The sequence below is a fragment of the Pomacea canaliculata genome, linkage group LG6 (genome assembly GCF_003073045.1).
Source record: "Pomacea canaliculata isolate SZHN2017 linkage group LG6, ASM307304v1, whole genome shotgun sequence".
NCBI lineage: Eukaryota > Metazoa > Mollusca > Gastropoda > Architaenioglossa > Ampullariidae > Pomacea > Pomacea canaliculata.
In genome coordinates, this window is record NC_037595.1 from 4,810,524 (window position 1) to 4,824,971 (window position 14,448).

At 40.2% G+C, this 14,448-nt stretch overlaps 1 protein-coding gene and 1 long non-coding RNA gene across 2 annotated transcripts; both read left to right on the forward strand.

Annotated features, from left to right (window-relative positions):
* Positions 1 to 3,736: 3,736 nt before the first annotated feature.
* On the forward strand, positions 3,737 to 6,324 carry LOC112566505. Its single transcript, XR_003099609.1, has 3 exons — positions 3,737 to 3,842; positions 5,264 to 5,399; positions 6,124 to 6,324. It is a non-coding gene; the product is annotated as an uncharacterized LOC112566505 (long non-coding RNA).
* Positions 6,325 to 8,053: 1,729 nt separating this feature from the next.
* Positions 8,054 to 10,148, forward strand: LOC112566423. Its single transcript, XM_025242604.1, has 4 exons — positions 8,054 to 8,206; positions 8,521 to 8,653; positions 9,405 to 9,571; positions 9,994 to 10,148. Exons 1-4 carry the CDS (start codon positions 8,131 to 8,133, stop codon positions 10,053 to 10,055), a joined length of 438 nt encoding a protein of 145 aa, XP_025098389.1. The 5' UTR covers positions 8,054 to 8,130; the 3' UTR covers positions 10,056 to 10,148.
* Positions 10,149 to 14,448: the final 4,300 nt, after the last annotated feature.

Here is a 14,448-nt window from a genome sequence, read left to right on the forward strand (position 1 = left end):
TGAAATGCTCGGAATCAGGCATGTTTGCTACTATCTTCCGAGGAAGAAAGCCAGTTTTGTGTAAAATATAAGACTATCCTTAAATTCTACTACCCCCCACCACCCCCACACCCACACAAAATAAAAGTCAACCACTGTTCGTTTTCTATTCCCTGATGCATAGCTTTGAAGTTTATTTATTTTTATCTGACCTGTTGTAGGATTACACTAGTGCCTGCAATTCTTTGTAAAGGTCAGAGAGTCTTTTATATGCAATCTTTCTCCTCCTTCTTATGTTTCTTATCTTATATCATCTTATATCTGTCTTACACGACAAGACTGACGCGAAGATAGAAATAAAATTAAAAACAAAAGTACCTACCATGTAAAAAAACAACAACAACAAAACAACAAAGAAGCCAAAAAAAACCCAAAACACAAACAAACAAAAAAAAAAACAAAAAAAACAAAAAAAAACAAAAAAACAAAACAAAAAAAAACCCAACAACAACAAAAAACCAAAAAAAAAAAAACCAAACAAACTTGGTAACCATGCCTAGAAACGAACTACCTTCCTTTACGTCTATTGCAGTAGCTATTTTGACTGAGGGTCTCACGAAAGACGTCCAAAAGAATAAGGAAATGTTTATGTAAACGCTTACTGAGATTTATAAAGAGAACAAAAGGGTGAGTATCGAATTAGTAGAGAGGTCCCTCCCGCCTTGACAAGGCGGGAATGGAGTTCGGATGCTTCTGGCTCATACGATGGACCCACTCCACCACGGCTCACCCCACTGGTGATAGTTGTACAGTTTGCCTTTATGTCGATCTTTCTAGTGGTGCAATCTGAGCTATATTTAGTAGTGCATGTCTAATCAAGTTCGTATGGCTGTTCATGTAAATCCGTTTAAGCACACTGAGCTGATGTACTGGCCGGTCATTCAGGTCTGAGATTAGTGAAGGAAGATTGTCGGGGGTAGGCAGGCCTGACAAGATCGATGAGTGTCGTGGAGTCTGGTGTACCCGGCTAGCGTCGGTGGGCCCAGCTTTGGTCAGTGCATTAAAAAAAGAAAAACTCTCTTCTTTTTCTTTTAAAGAAAAATTGTCGTAACATTCCTCTCTATGGGATTTCGTCTATGGAGCGGGGCACTACCGGCTTGACCCTTTAATATCAGTTTTCCTATTGAGTAACTACTCATGTGTAAACAACTCGATCTATGTTCAAGTAGCGATGTACTTGTAATGATGTTTACTGAACATGAAAGGTAGATATTGACAATTGAATTGTCAGCATATTATTATTTACTGGGAAAATAATTTCTGATTACAATTACAAGGGATCCGTAGAGGTCGTCTGCCCTGGGGGTGTGTCTTGCTCTCGGCTGCCCTCGGGGTAGAGGAAAGAGAGCAGGCAGATGAGACACTTCTGATTGATTGTGTCTTAATATTTTTAAAAAGTTGTAAAATCGGTTATATTTTTACTGCTGTACTGAGTCAAAAATAAAGCGATCTGTAAACCATAATGGTAAATAAGAAGTGTGAGCAAGCCTATGCAGTATAAGGGAGAACCGCTGCATTTCTTTTTGAGTTAAGGGTGCAGGCGGCTTGTCTTACTCTACGATTAAAAAAAGTTGAATTCGTGACTTTTTTCTTTCTTCTTCGTTGTGTTTCAAGGAATAAATATCAGGAATAAATACCGAAAAGCATCAGTAGATACTAAAAGTGATTTAGTGAAAAAAAGAAGCTAAAATTTTTCGTCGTATATTGTTGTGTGGGCTAAACAAAATAAGTATACTGTTGTACTGAGTCAAAGATAAGACAATCTGTAAACAATTATGGTAGATAAGAATTAGGTGAACGATTATGCACTGATAAGGGGAAAGAATCGCTGCATTTCTTTTAGAGTTTTGATGGCAGGCTTACCTTTCCTTGATTTAAAACAATCCTAAATATTCGTGATTTGTTCTCTTCTTTCTTCGTTGTTGTATATTAGGACTAAATAAAAAAAAAAAAAAAAAAAAAAAGAAAAAAAAGGAGCGATAGATACTAAAAGTGAGATAGGGGAAAAAAAGAAGCTAAATTTTCATCGTATATTGTTGTGTGGCGAAAATTTGAGTACCTGTGTGTATATATATAATAAAATTTAAAAAAAAGCAAAAGCAAAATAAAATAAAACAAAACAAAACAAAACCAGAAAACCAAACACAAAACAACCAAACAAAAACCGAAAACAAATTGGTAACCGTGCTTGGAAACGAACTATCTTCCTTTACGTCTAATGTAGTAGCTGTTTTAAGAGATGGTCCAATAAAAGATGTGGAAAAAAGGGAAATATTTATATAAACGCTTATAAAAAGTTAGAAAGAAAACCAAAGGGTGAGTATCGAATTAGTAGAGAGGTCCCTCCCGCCTTGACAAGGCGGGAATGGAGTTCGGATGCTTCTGGCTCATACGATGGACCCAATCCACCACGGCTCACCCCAATGGTGACAGTTGTACACTTTGCCTTTATGTCGATCATTCTAGTGGTGCAATCTGAGCTATATTTAGTGTGCATGTCTAATCAAGTCCGCGTGGATAATCAGCTAAATCTGGTTAAGAGGAACACATCCAGACTGACGGACGGACCGGTCCGGTCATTGTAGGGTAAAACCTGGGGTTAGGTGGCAAGACACCTCTCACTCTAAGCAAATCTTTTTTCGCCTTTGCTGGTGCATTTTTTTTTTTATTATAATGGTTAAATTTTAAAGAATTATGAAAACGGGGCAAAGATAAGTGGTTTACAAGTCAGTCTGGTCACCGGTCTTGTCTAATAACCGATTGGCTGTGTGGTGTCACACACCCTGTGTCTTGCTGTGTTCTTTTGGCGACACTAAATATTGCTCCATATTTTGAGATGACAGTAGAACAAAGGATATCTATCGTCGTGTTTAATAAGGAAAGAACACTGATGCACTGAGTCAAAGATAAAGTTCATTTTCTTTCCCTACCATTGCTTCATTTTGTTGTATATTGTATATTTTAAAAAAAAAATCTCTTACACTCGGCAACAGAAACGCAAAGATGCAGAAAAAAGCATCGATATCTTTGTTAAAAAATCTCAGACCCACACTGGGAAGCGAACTGCATGATTCCTTCCTCTTTGAAAGGCATATAGCTGCTTCGGGAGAGGACAGATCGAAAGGAAATAGTTGTCGACATGTGTAAAACAGTATTAAACGATTGTAAAAAGGTGAGTATCGATTTGCGGAGCGGTCCCTCCCGCCATGACTTAGCGGGATGGTGTTCGGATGCTTCAGTCTCAACCGATGGACCCACTCCACCGCGGCTCACCCAGTTGACAACTGTAAAGTCTGCCTTTATACTTATCATCCTTGTGGTGCAATCCAGCTGAGCTATACTTAGTGCTGAGCCCTGTGACGTGAGGGGCTATGTCGAGATAGTGCTGAAAAGGAAAATCGGGAAGATCGCGTAGCTATAAATAGATATGCAGGGTGATTCGGGTAAACCCAGTAAAGACAACTGGAGCTGGCCAACGTCCCGCTCGTCACAGGGCCATGGGAGGGAAGGGTTGGGGGCTACGGACACATCTCGTCAGCATCAACAAGCAGATTTTAGAAGAAACACATCGAGGACAAACAGTTCCAATCAATTGGTAATCCATCTAAAACTAATATTTTGACTTCATTTTCTGACCTAAGGGAATTACTCAGGTCACGTCAAGGAATTAACCTTTGTGTTGTGAACTGATGGTGATTTCTGCTTTCAGACTTAGGGAGGGAGGAGATGCGGGTGTAGATTACCAAAGGAAAAAGATGGAGACCGGCCGGATACCTCACTATATGAGGTCACTGACACGAAAGGTAATCAAAACAAAGTATATTTTATAAAATCTTTGATGCGATCCTAGGACTGGATTCTCACCCGTGACAAGCAATTTTACCCCTCATCACATCTGTTTGACAGTGATGTCAGTCGGATCTTTACAGAGTCACCAATCTGTGCGATTGTTCTTGGGGAAGAGAGAAAGAGAGAAAGAGAGAAAGCGAAAGAAAGAGTATACGTGCACGATTCGACTGCGGACACTTAAATTGTCAAAGTCTTCATATTTTTGTACAAAACTTTGTAAAGACTTTATTGTAGTCGCCCTCGGGCCTTGATTACCTTCGTGGTAGTGGGCCATGAGGTCCCTGAACACAGCCAGCACTATTTGAGGGGAGGAGTTGATCACTAGTACTGGACTCCCTCCCTCTGTCTTTTTTTGAATTGTTTACATCGTCTTTGACAGACCCTGGACACGCCGTGTCCCTGTACATGCGCAACGAGGCTTTGAAGTGGGCGGTTTGATGTTGTAAATTATTTTATGAAATCGTCGCGTCAACGGCCTGTCGTAAATGTCGACAGTAGAGGCCATACCTGGAGTGTCCGTGATAAAACAGATGGCGCTGTTCTTCATTCACATGTGAAAAGTCAGGAACGGCAATGAATAAATACTTACTGTGAACACACACGCACACTGACATGCACACATTTAAACTGATTGTGTGGGTGTGTGTAAGACTAAGTGTACAAATGTGTAGGCTTTTGCGCATGTGCGTGCGAGTATTGTATAACACACACGTTTCTGTCAACGTATTCTTTTTCATTATAACCGAAACAAATAAAAACACATTTACTCAAGTACGAGCGGATATTTGTCTAGGACAGAAAATTCTAGGCGGTAATATTAGAAACAAAGCCTTAAGACAGAGATATATAGAGGGAGAGGGTAGAAATTAAAGAGCGAAATACAGAAAAATGATCTACCTTCAATAAAAATAAAGATTTACGACTGCAAGTGGCTACGACTCACCACTTCGAGTGAAGTGTTTACCTGCCATGTCGCCAGTGCCGCCAGATGGCGTGATAACACCGAGGATAACATTGAGTTCGACACACATTGTGTTGTGAGACAGTGTAGGTGGACTGACCACAGACAGGCGATCCTGTTCTGCACATACATCTGTAGAGTAAACCCTCCTTTTTGCTGTTGTGTGTGGTTTTGCAAGTTTCTTTTTTACAGGAAGTCTACTAGATTCATCATGCTGTTTGTCATCGCTTTGCTTGTTTGCCTTGAAGCAGTTTGCAGGTCAGCCAATTTGAATTTGTGTTGAGTTTATGATGATGTTTATTTATTCATTTTCCTTCGTTCTTTCTTTATCTGATTCTCACACGCTCTTAGTTCTTTGATGTCTTTTGGTTCCTCCCACTTAATTTTGATATTGTATTGAACGACTGCATGCAGACGATCAGCAGAAGCTGCCATACCCGATCAACTGTAACGACAATGCGCCATGCGCCATGGACCTCCGTCCCTGGTGTCTGGAGGGGCAGACCGAGCCTGTCCATGGCCACTGTGAACTGCAGGAGGCTTTGTGCAAGTGAGTTCTGCATTTCAAAGGACGAATACGCATAGCTAGTTTCAGGCCAGACATTTAAGAATGGAATAGGTAAACCATTATAAGCAGTGTAAGTCATCTTTCAATCCGTCTTTCTAATATATAGAAGTGGCATTAACACTGGGAGCTCACTGCATGCATTGACACTCTCCTACCATGGGTTAATTAATGAAATCATTGTATATACCATTCTAAGCTCTCATTCCTTTTCTTCTCATATGGGACTAGTGTGGAATCAGTGTTGCTCAAGGCTTTATTGAAACCAAGGAGTGCAAGACAGTACAAATTTATGTGATGAAGTTTGTAGTATGAAATCTGGGATAGTATTAACTCTGGTTGTTAAGGTTCTGGTTCCTACGTCAGCACTTCAGGTCATAACCATCAATAGCAGTACTGCGCTAAACGAAGGTTAAAGTTTGCTACAGTACACAACTTCTTTTCAAATGAATGAGCTTAGTTCAGTATATTCATACTCTTTATCGAAATCTTTCTGATTAGGGAAACAGTACCTTGAAGTAAATTAGTTTTGTACGATGCTTGATCTTTAATACATAGCCCCCTTAGCCTTACCCATGAAAATTGCAGATTGGCTGATTTCAAGCAGCCTCAGATTTTCAGCCTGTACCGTACACTACTTGTTCATGCTTAAGTATTTTTTTAAAACATACCAAGAAATTGTTTTTTAATGTCAAATTCTTGACTCCAGGGGCGCTGTACTCGACCCCAACCAGAGCTGCATGTTACCGTTGAGCGACTAACACCACGAGACCCGAGAGACGACGTCACCTCGGCCAGTGGTCACCAGGATCCGACCCTGCACGTTGGCTATGCAGGATATCAGACATTTGATTGCAGTCGTTTCGATATGCAGTACAAAACACAATAAAACAGATTTGCTTCTAACGTGTTTTTAAAATTTAATTTTAAATTTAACGTTTTGTTAAGTGTGACAGGTTCTCGTCGGTATCAAGCTCAAGAAAGTTTTGTTAAATTTGTTTCCACTTTTCTACTTTTTCAGTCTTGTCGCGAATTTTCTCATGTTTTGTCATAGCAGTCGGGAATGTAGCTACAGACAGAGGCGGAGAGTTGTTCCTGCGTTGACTTATTTTATCCTGAAATGAATCCACACTGACGAGACCTCGAGCTAAATTATGCTCGCGTTTTAATGGCTATTGTCGACACTGTCCTACAGCAAGTACACTCTGTGATCATCATCTGATGTCAGGCAGATGTCCGACCCTATGATTTAATGAGAGCAATTAATTGGTCATAATTCATGTGCATAAAAGAGCGTAGCCTTAGTTGCTGGCTCGGCGTAAAACACCAATTCGCCCTTTTCCCCTTTTGAACCAGTCTGGTTCACGACACATGTCACGTGACCCTCTCGATCAAAAACAGGCACCTTCTCTTTCGGAGAGCAGTAATTGGTATATGTACACCGCGAAATGGTCTAATGAAACTCTCGAAAAACAGGACCAAAATAGCTTTCATTGAAAAAAAACCTCTTAGAAATAAAACCTTTGTCCCCGGAACTACCCGGACAGACTGAAAGGCAATCTTTTGGTCCTCCTTAAAAGAATGTCCGGAGTGAGTGTAGTTTACTTACATCTGTCTGTGACACTCTCCTTGTTGGTGGGAGTATGTCCACACTCACATTCACGAGACCTGACGTGTCAAATTATAATAGGATGTGTCCATGGGGCAGAATTAGAGCAACTTATTTATATTTCCCTGTAAAAATGCCCCCTGTGTTCGATCTACCGACTGTTAAGTAGTGTCTGACCTTCTCTTTTCCAAATAAATGTCACTAAAATACAGTAATAGCTTTTTTTGGTCTCTGAAAAACAAACCTCATGGGGAAAAACAATGATGTTTTGATCATTATAAAAAGCTGTAATTGAAGTATAGGTAATGCGAGTGTAGGGAAAAGAGAGGAGGAGTTGAATGGTAAAGTACAGAAGGGTTGTTTGATAGGAATTTGAATGCGTGTATGTAAAAGTAATAGAATATAACTAAAATAATAAATATTGCTTAATTAATATGTATATAACTAAAAGAAATAATTATTTTTTGAAGACTGTAGTCACATCGATACCGACACGCGGAAGTTACGAATACGAAGTAGCACGACACACCCACACACATACCCGAAAAACAAACAATTATATATCTACATACACCATCCAACACGCAAAGGATTACGCACACAATTTCGAACGTAGCTTATTTCATGAAAACAAAATCCCAATGAACGTAAGGAAAGGCGTTTTCAGTGTTGTCCATAGATTGTTAATACGGAAACATCCGTGAACACATATATGACGGATGGATATAGAAAAAATATCTCCCATAGGACATGCATAAATAGATAAATTAATACAACAATAACATGAAATAAACAAACGAATTAAAAGGAGAGAAAAAGAAAAGGAAAACAAACGAAGAGAAGCAGGCAGCAAAACAAAAAAAAAAAAGGAAAAACAGATAAATCAACTTTAGTCTCATGAACTCTACAGTAGGCAATTATTTCCCCAGAAAATATACAGTAATTTCTTCACTTAATGGTGAGATTATTTTCAACAGGAAATGAGACATTTTCAGTAATAGGTTGACCTAGTTAGGATCTATATATAGCCTGCGATGTGACAGTTTTTCATTCCTGGCGGTGGCAGCGACATTCTGCTTGTAACAACGTCGACACCAGGTCCTCAGAATGAAGACTACCACACTGTCCACAGTCATGTTGCTGATGCTGTTGATGGCAGTGGCCCTGGGGAGTGTGATCGTTGGTAACAAAGCTACCTTCGCCATAGTTTGTCAAATCTTCGACACACGACGGCGAAGTTGACATAGAAATAAAGATGATGCTGTGTGGCTTGAAAACTTCTGCTCTTTATGAATCATTTAAAGTCGAGTGTACAAACAACTGAACTGATTTGCTTTAAAGTATTATTTTTCCATACCTAGCCTTTAGTCGATTGTTAAAAAATGTCACACCTGAACTGCACAGGTAGGACATTGATAGCATAAATACAGTTATAGTGATGTGGAAAGTAAGATGGTGCACGAACAGTAATACAAACACAATGTTTTCAACGTGCAGATGAACTGAAATACCCCTTCGCAGTGAACTGTGAAGAACCCAGAATATGTACACCGGATCTGATTCCCTACTGCATCAAGGGCCGGAGAGATCCCGTGCGTGGACATTGTGAGTTACAGGACGCCATCTGCAAGTAAGTCTGACTTCTCTCTCGTCAGCATCTTATTTTATCACTTTCCAATAACGTATCTAACTGTTTATGGTTATTTTTATTTGAAGCTTTCTTGTAGTTTAATTTTAATGTGAGTAGAGCGAAGCTAATATGGGATGGTCCTTTGAAATGAATAATGAATAATGAAACACTTTCAGCGTAGACAATAACAACTTTTATCTTAATTCTTGTTCAGCATTTGCTATGATGTTGGCAATTAAATTATTCTTATAACTTTTGTTAAAACATCTTTCTCCGTAGTACCAGATCTTAAAAAAAAACACACCCAAGGTTCGAACCCAAGGCATTTTCAAACCAAAGCAATTACTTGTAACTACTGCGCTACAGTGACATTGTAAAGAAGTTTTGCTCATCTAACCTACTTAACAGTTTTACACTGTCTCGGTTGTTCTTAGCCTTAAGTTAATTTACCTTTATATGTCATCAGTTTAGGACTTGAGTTATTTCTCCTGTCACCACTACCTTTATACAGCCCACACAGTGTTGATGGAGATGGTGGTTTGCACAGCGAGGACTGTCAGGGTCGCTGACATCACTCTTCCGAAGGTTCCCGAAGGTTTTCCATTCACTCAGATCTTTACGAAAAAAAAGGTCAGCTACCCGGACAAGAGCAGCTGATAGTTGGTATTGTCATGGAGTCACTACAACTAATAAAATGCAGCTCTCTTCTCTTTCTCTCTCATGTGCTGCATGTGTTGCATTCTGATTGCAGTGGCGAGGAGTTGGACCCCAGCAACAGCTGCTTTCTGCCCTACCCTGTCAGGTGCGACCGACCGGCCGGCCAACGCCCTGCTTTCGTGACCTCCGACCCTTCTGTGTGGTGGGACGGTCGGAGCCCGTGCGAGGTCACTGTGCCATCCAGAGGGCCATTTGTGACGAGTGAGTTTTCCTTTCCTTTACTCAATGTGACATATAGTGCTAGAGTAAGCTAGACACAACTTGTAGCAGCTAGTGAGAAGACCTTGTAATTATTAAAATCCAGGAAGAGATATCAGCAGCTTGAAACATCTTCTTACACCTTGTGTCTATGGGTTACTTTTGCCGACTTACCTCCACGCAGATTTTGTTGATAAAATAAGAGCGACTCAATCAAATGTGTTTACATACGCATGCACCTTGTATGTACGTATGTACGTAAATATACATATTTTTTAAGGGGATGTTTTTGTGTTTGCTGAGTGAGAGACAAAGGGAAGTACACTTTAATCAAAATCAGAAAGAACAGAAAAGTATAGCTACTTAGGTGTTGACATAGCAGGCTAGCGATTTTAACTCTCATCCTGGTTTCATTTTCTTCTTAGAAACGCGGTGCTTGATGTCAGCAACAGCTGCATGGAGTGAGACAAGCCTCTCCTTTCGTTAAACATGTGCAATTCATTTGTTTATTATCTGTACTTACAATATTACCTTTAATAATTTTGTATTAATGATGTGCAAATAAAACTATATAACTTCCCATACTTTTGTGAGTATCACTGAATGCTTGTCAAGAAGTATGTTGATGGGGACGACTGTGGGGTAGGTGGAAAGTGAAATAGATGACATTCATCACAGACACCAAAACTTAGAAGCCGCAAGACAAAAATCCAATATACAGAAAAAGGGGATCCAAGAATTAAATAGGGATAGAAGGACATTGCGAATGACATGGGAGTGGAAGGTTTTGCACAAACTCAAGTAGAAAGCTGACAGACCGAGGACTCAGAAGGAAAGACAGAAGATGTTCAATATCTGAGAGTCACTGACAGCTGACAATGGTCCTGAAAGCACTTTACCATCTGTACAAATTCTAATAGGATGCTAAATGGAGCAGAAGTAGAGCAGCTTGTGCTGTAGTCAGCCACCTGTGAGTAGTCGTCTGTCACCAGTGCAACAAACAAATAACAACCAAATGTTGAATCCTATTTTCAAAGAACGCAACCACATACCTGTGTGTTGACATCTAACCCTGAACCAAGGGAATAATTGAAAAAACGTTTGCTAAATGTTTTGCTATGAGAAGAGCACAGAAAAACTTCTCGTTCTCAGCATGAAGAAGGGCTTGCATTCCAACAGCAAGTACTTTGAAGGACAGAGGGTTGGTCAGCTTTCGTGACGTTTCCAAGTCTTGAAACTGCCTGGCAAGCAGTGATGTTCCTCTAAATAACACATGAAAATGAAACAAAATTTTAGAAGTCCACACAATTTTCTACCATGCTAATTGTCATCAAACAAACAACTATACACAGTAGTTGCTGGTGATTCTCCGAAGTCTGTTTCCAAAATCTCTTGCAATCAACCCCCCCTGTCCCGTTCAGAACTAGCGTTCATTCCAACTGGCCTGTTTTTAACTCAGAGGATGCCAGAGACGAGATCTGAACCCTGTACGGGGCGCCAAGAGGGGAATTTTCTCTAATGTTCTCTTTATAGCTATACAATGGATTTTATACTTATTGAATTCATTCTGTAGCTATACAATGCATTATATACTTAAAAAAGAACGCTAAAATGTCCTAGCGTTTGTGGGAGCGCGAATGACTGTGACACTTATAGAATGCAATTCTATAGCTAGAGGGAGAAAAACTCGATAAAAACCAAAGTATTTCATTTATATTGTACTGAAGTTGCTATCCAATTTATTTTATATATACAATTCCTTTCTGTAACATGTCCAGCCCTTTCCTTTCATCTCCCTTTCCGCTGTTCTTCTCCAAGTTTCCTTTTGGCGGCCTCGTTTTCTTCGGCCGTCTGGAGTCCATCGTAGGGCGACTGTGGAGAGGTCTGCTGTCTGCTGGCGGAGCACATGTCCAATCCACCGCCAACGCCTTCGTTGAACCTGCGTGTTGATGGACTCGGTTTTAGTTCTTCGGTGGAGTTCTTCGTTGGTGATGGTGTTTGGCCAGAAGATGTTAAGTATGCGCCTGAGGCATCTGTTTTGGAAGACGACAAGTCTGTTACTGATGGTTTTGCTCATCTTCCATGATTCTGATCCGTAAAGGAGGGTGCTGATGACAGTTGACTGGAAGATTCTCAGCTTGATCTTCTTACTGATGTTTGTTGCCTTCCATGTGCTCCTGAGTGAGGCGAAGGCGTGGCTGGCTTTTTATATTATTATTATTATTTTATATTATTATTTTATATTATATATATATTACACATATTTTAGTGTATATAGCAGGCAAAATTCAGTGATTACACCAGTTTACTGAAAGGCGACTGGTCCTGCTTGGAAAAGAAGTAAAAACTTTGCTTCTCAGTACGAGAGTAGCACCATTTTACCTCAAGGTGTCTTGGTCCACATGGAAAGCGGCTCAAGTCACTCAAACCCCTCTCTTAGTAAACCTTTAGTCCTGTCCACCCTGAGTACGAGAGTAGTACCATAGAGCAGTGATGCACAACCTTTTTCGGCCTGCGGGCCATATTCCCTTCCGACACGCGTGTCGCGGGCCGCTTCACCGCAAAAATTACAAAAAAAAAAAAAAAAAAAAAAAAAAAATAAAAAAAATAGAACATACCATTTTTATTAGAAAAAAGTTGTACTTAGTGCGATATTTCAAGCTGCTTTTCCGAAACCAGCTTCTGAATGTCTGGCTGCATCGTAGAAACACCAAGTCTGAGCACTGAATCGAAATGTTCGTCCGCGAGGCGATTAGGTAAGATGGGTTTCGCCCGTTTCATCACTGAAAACGTTTGTTCACACACATAAGTACTTGTAAACATCGTGATCATCCTTAACGCTTGTTTTCGGAGATTTGGAAAAGTTTCTGCAGGCAACACGGCGTAGAAAGCAATTGTCTGCATCGCTCGAAATTTGTCAAGTAGGGATGTCTGGCTTGCAAGTCAATCAGTTCCAGTTTGCAGGTCTGTCGGGCACTTGACACATCTGCCGCAAATGGATTTTCGAAGAGACGTATTTCATCCTTCAAATCATGAAAATCCTTAAATCTTTCACTGAAATTATCCTTCAAGAGCCCCAAAAGTTCTATCATTCTTTCTTTGGGGAAAGACATTTGTTGCTGCTGATCCTGACGTAGAGATGTACACGTTGGGAAGTGGACAAGCTCCATCCTTCCCGCCTGCTGAATGAAGAGTAGTAATTTCGATTGGAATGCTGTTATGTCCGCATACACATGCGAAATCAACTTGTCTTTCCCTTGTAGTTTGGTGTTGAGTTCATTCAAATGTCACGTGATGTCGCATAAAATCGCCAAATCCCACAGCCACGAGGGGTCGTTCAGCTGAGGCACTTGCTTTGATTTCTCCGTCATAAAAATTTCAATCTCATGTCTCAAATCAAAAAACCGTTTAAGTACCTTTCCTCGGCTTAACCAGCGGACTTCACTGTGAAAGAGAACGTCTTCATATTCGCATTCTATTTCTGTCAAAAATTCCTTGAAAGTTCTGTGGTTCAACGCCTGTGATCCGATGAAGTTTACAGTGCTGACCACAATCTTCATCACATGGTCCAGATTCAACACCTTGCCACAGAGATTTTGTTGGTGAATAAGCCGGTCAGGCCGAACTATCGAACTATCGAACTATCGAACTATCCTATGCGGGGCCGAGAGCCGTAAGAACACTTACTTTTTAATCGTGAGGCTGTTTGCCTCAGAGTGGTCCGAACCGGTGATGTGCTATTCTTGTCATAGAAAGGGCTTATAAAACAAGCAAAATTGATATCAAATCACAAAAAAGTGTCATGATCATGATTTTTTGGAGTTGTTTGTATAAAAACAAAAAAATGAAGCAAATGGCAATCAAAAGAAGAGAAGCACTAACGATATCTTTCTTGGGACTGGTTTTCGTTTTATAAAAGCACTGTCAGAAGCATCTGCTTCTCATTTCAATGTATCTTCTGCCTTTTGGAGGATGCAGACACTTCTCCGGTATGAGATGCTGCCACAAAAAAAAAAAAAAAAAATAGAGAGACATGTCATTACACCATACAGAGGCAGCCTTGGCAGTACGCGGGTCCCTGCGGGGCAGAGAGCCACAAGTGTAGACTATATACTGTACAGCGACATGTGTTTCAAAATAATAATAGATGTTCATGCATAAAGTAATAATGTATATAATAATGTTCATGCATACAGTGAAACCGTACTAGTGTGCTAGCAGTTCAGAGATAAAAGAGAGCGATCGAGCAGACGACACTGCAATGACCAAATGGTCATCAAGAGTAACATCCTGTTTATTATTACCAAGTTTACTTATTTGACATTGAATTGTTATTTCCCCTTCTGGGGAGTGGGTCGCAGGTCGACCCGTGAGAAAAGTGGGGACGACGAGACGGCCTCAACGAGACGGTCGACATTCAGTTTAATTCCGAAGTCGTCTGGAGGAGGTACTATCGGATCTCAAACTGACGTCGTTTGCCGCGAGCGCGACGAGTTCATTACTGACAGCAAACCTGTAAACCTCATTTCACTATCGTTGACAACAGTATAGTCTGGCTTTACGTGATATTCGGGTTGAGCAGAATAGCATGCAAATTAAATAGCTTTTAATGTAGATAACTGCAAGTTTTGTAAAACTTTTTGTAAAAATATTACACATATTTTTAAAAAAATGTTTTACCATAGTTTTTACATTAATTTGTCACTAAGAAAACAGAAGAAACATCGTAATTAATACGGTACTTATCTTTTCTGAGCATAAACAAGGGAAACAACCCTGCCCTCAGTAGCTTTAGTACTTCTTAACTAGACACAAACGAGAACTTTTAGGAAAGCTAGGCTGTCACCTAGGGCGCAGTCTATAGCTGTACTAAGCTGGTT

Excerpts from the sequence above, each read along its gene's own strand:
- LOC112566423 (XM_025242604.1), top strand. The coding sequence starts at position 8,131 with ATGAAGACTACCACACTGTCCACAGTCATGTTGCTGATGCTGTTGATG. Across the intron at positions 8,654-9,404 it reads TTACAGGACGCCATCTGCAA|TGGCGAGGAGTTGGACCCCA; the intron begins GTAAGTCTGACT and ends TTCTGATTGCAG. Across the intron at positions 9,572-9,993 it reads CAGAGGGCCATTTGTGACGA|AAACGCGGTGCTTGATGTCA; the intron begins GTGAGTTTTCCT and ends TTTTCTTCTTAG.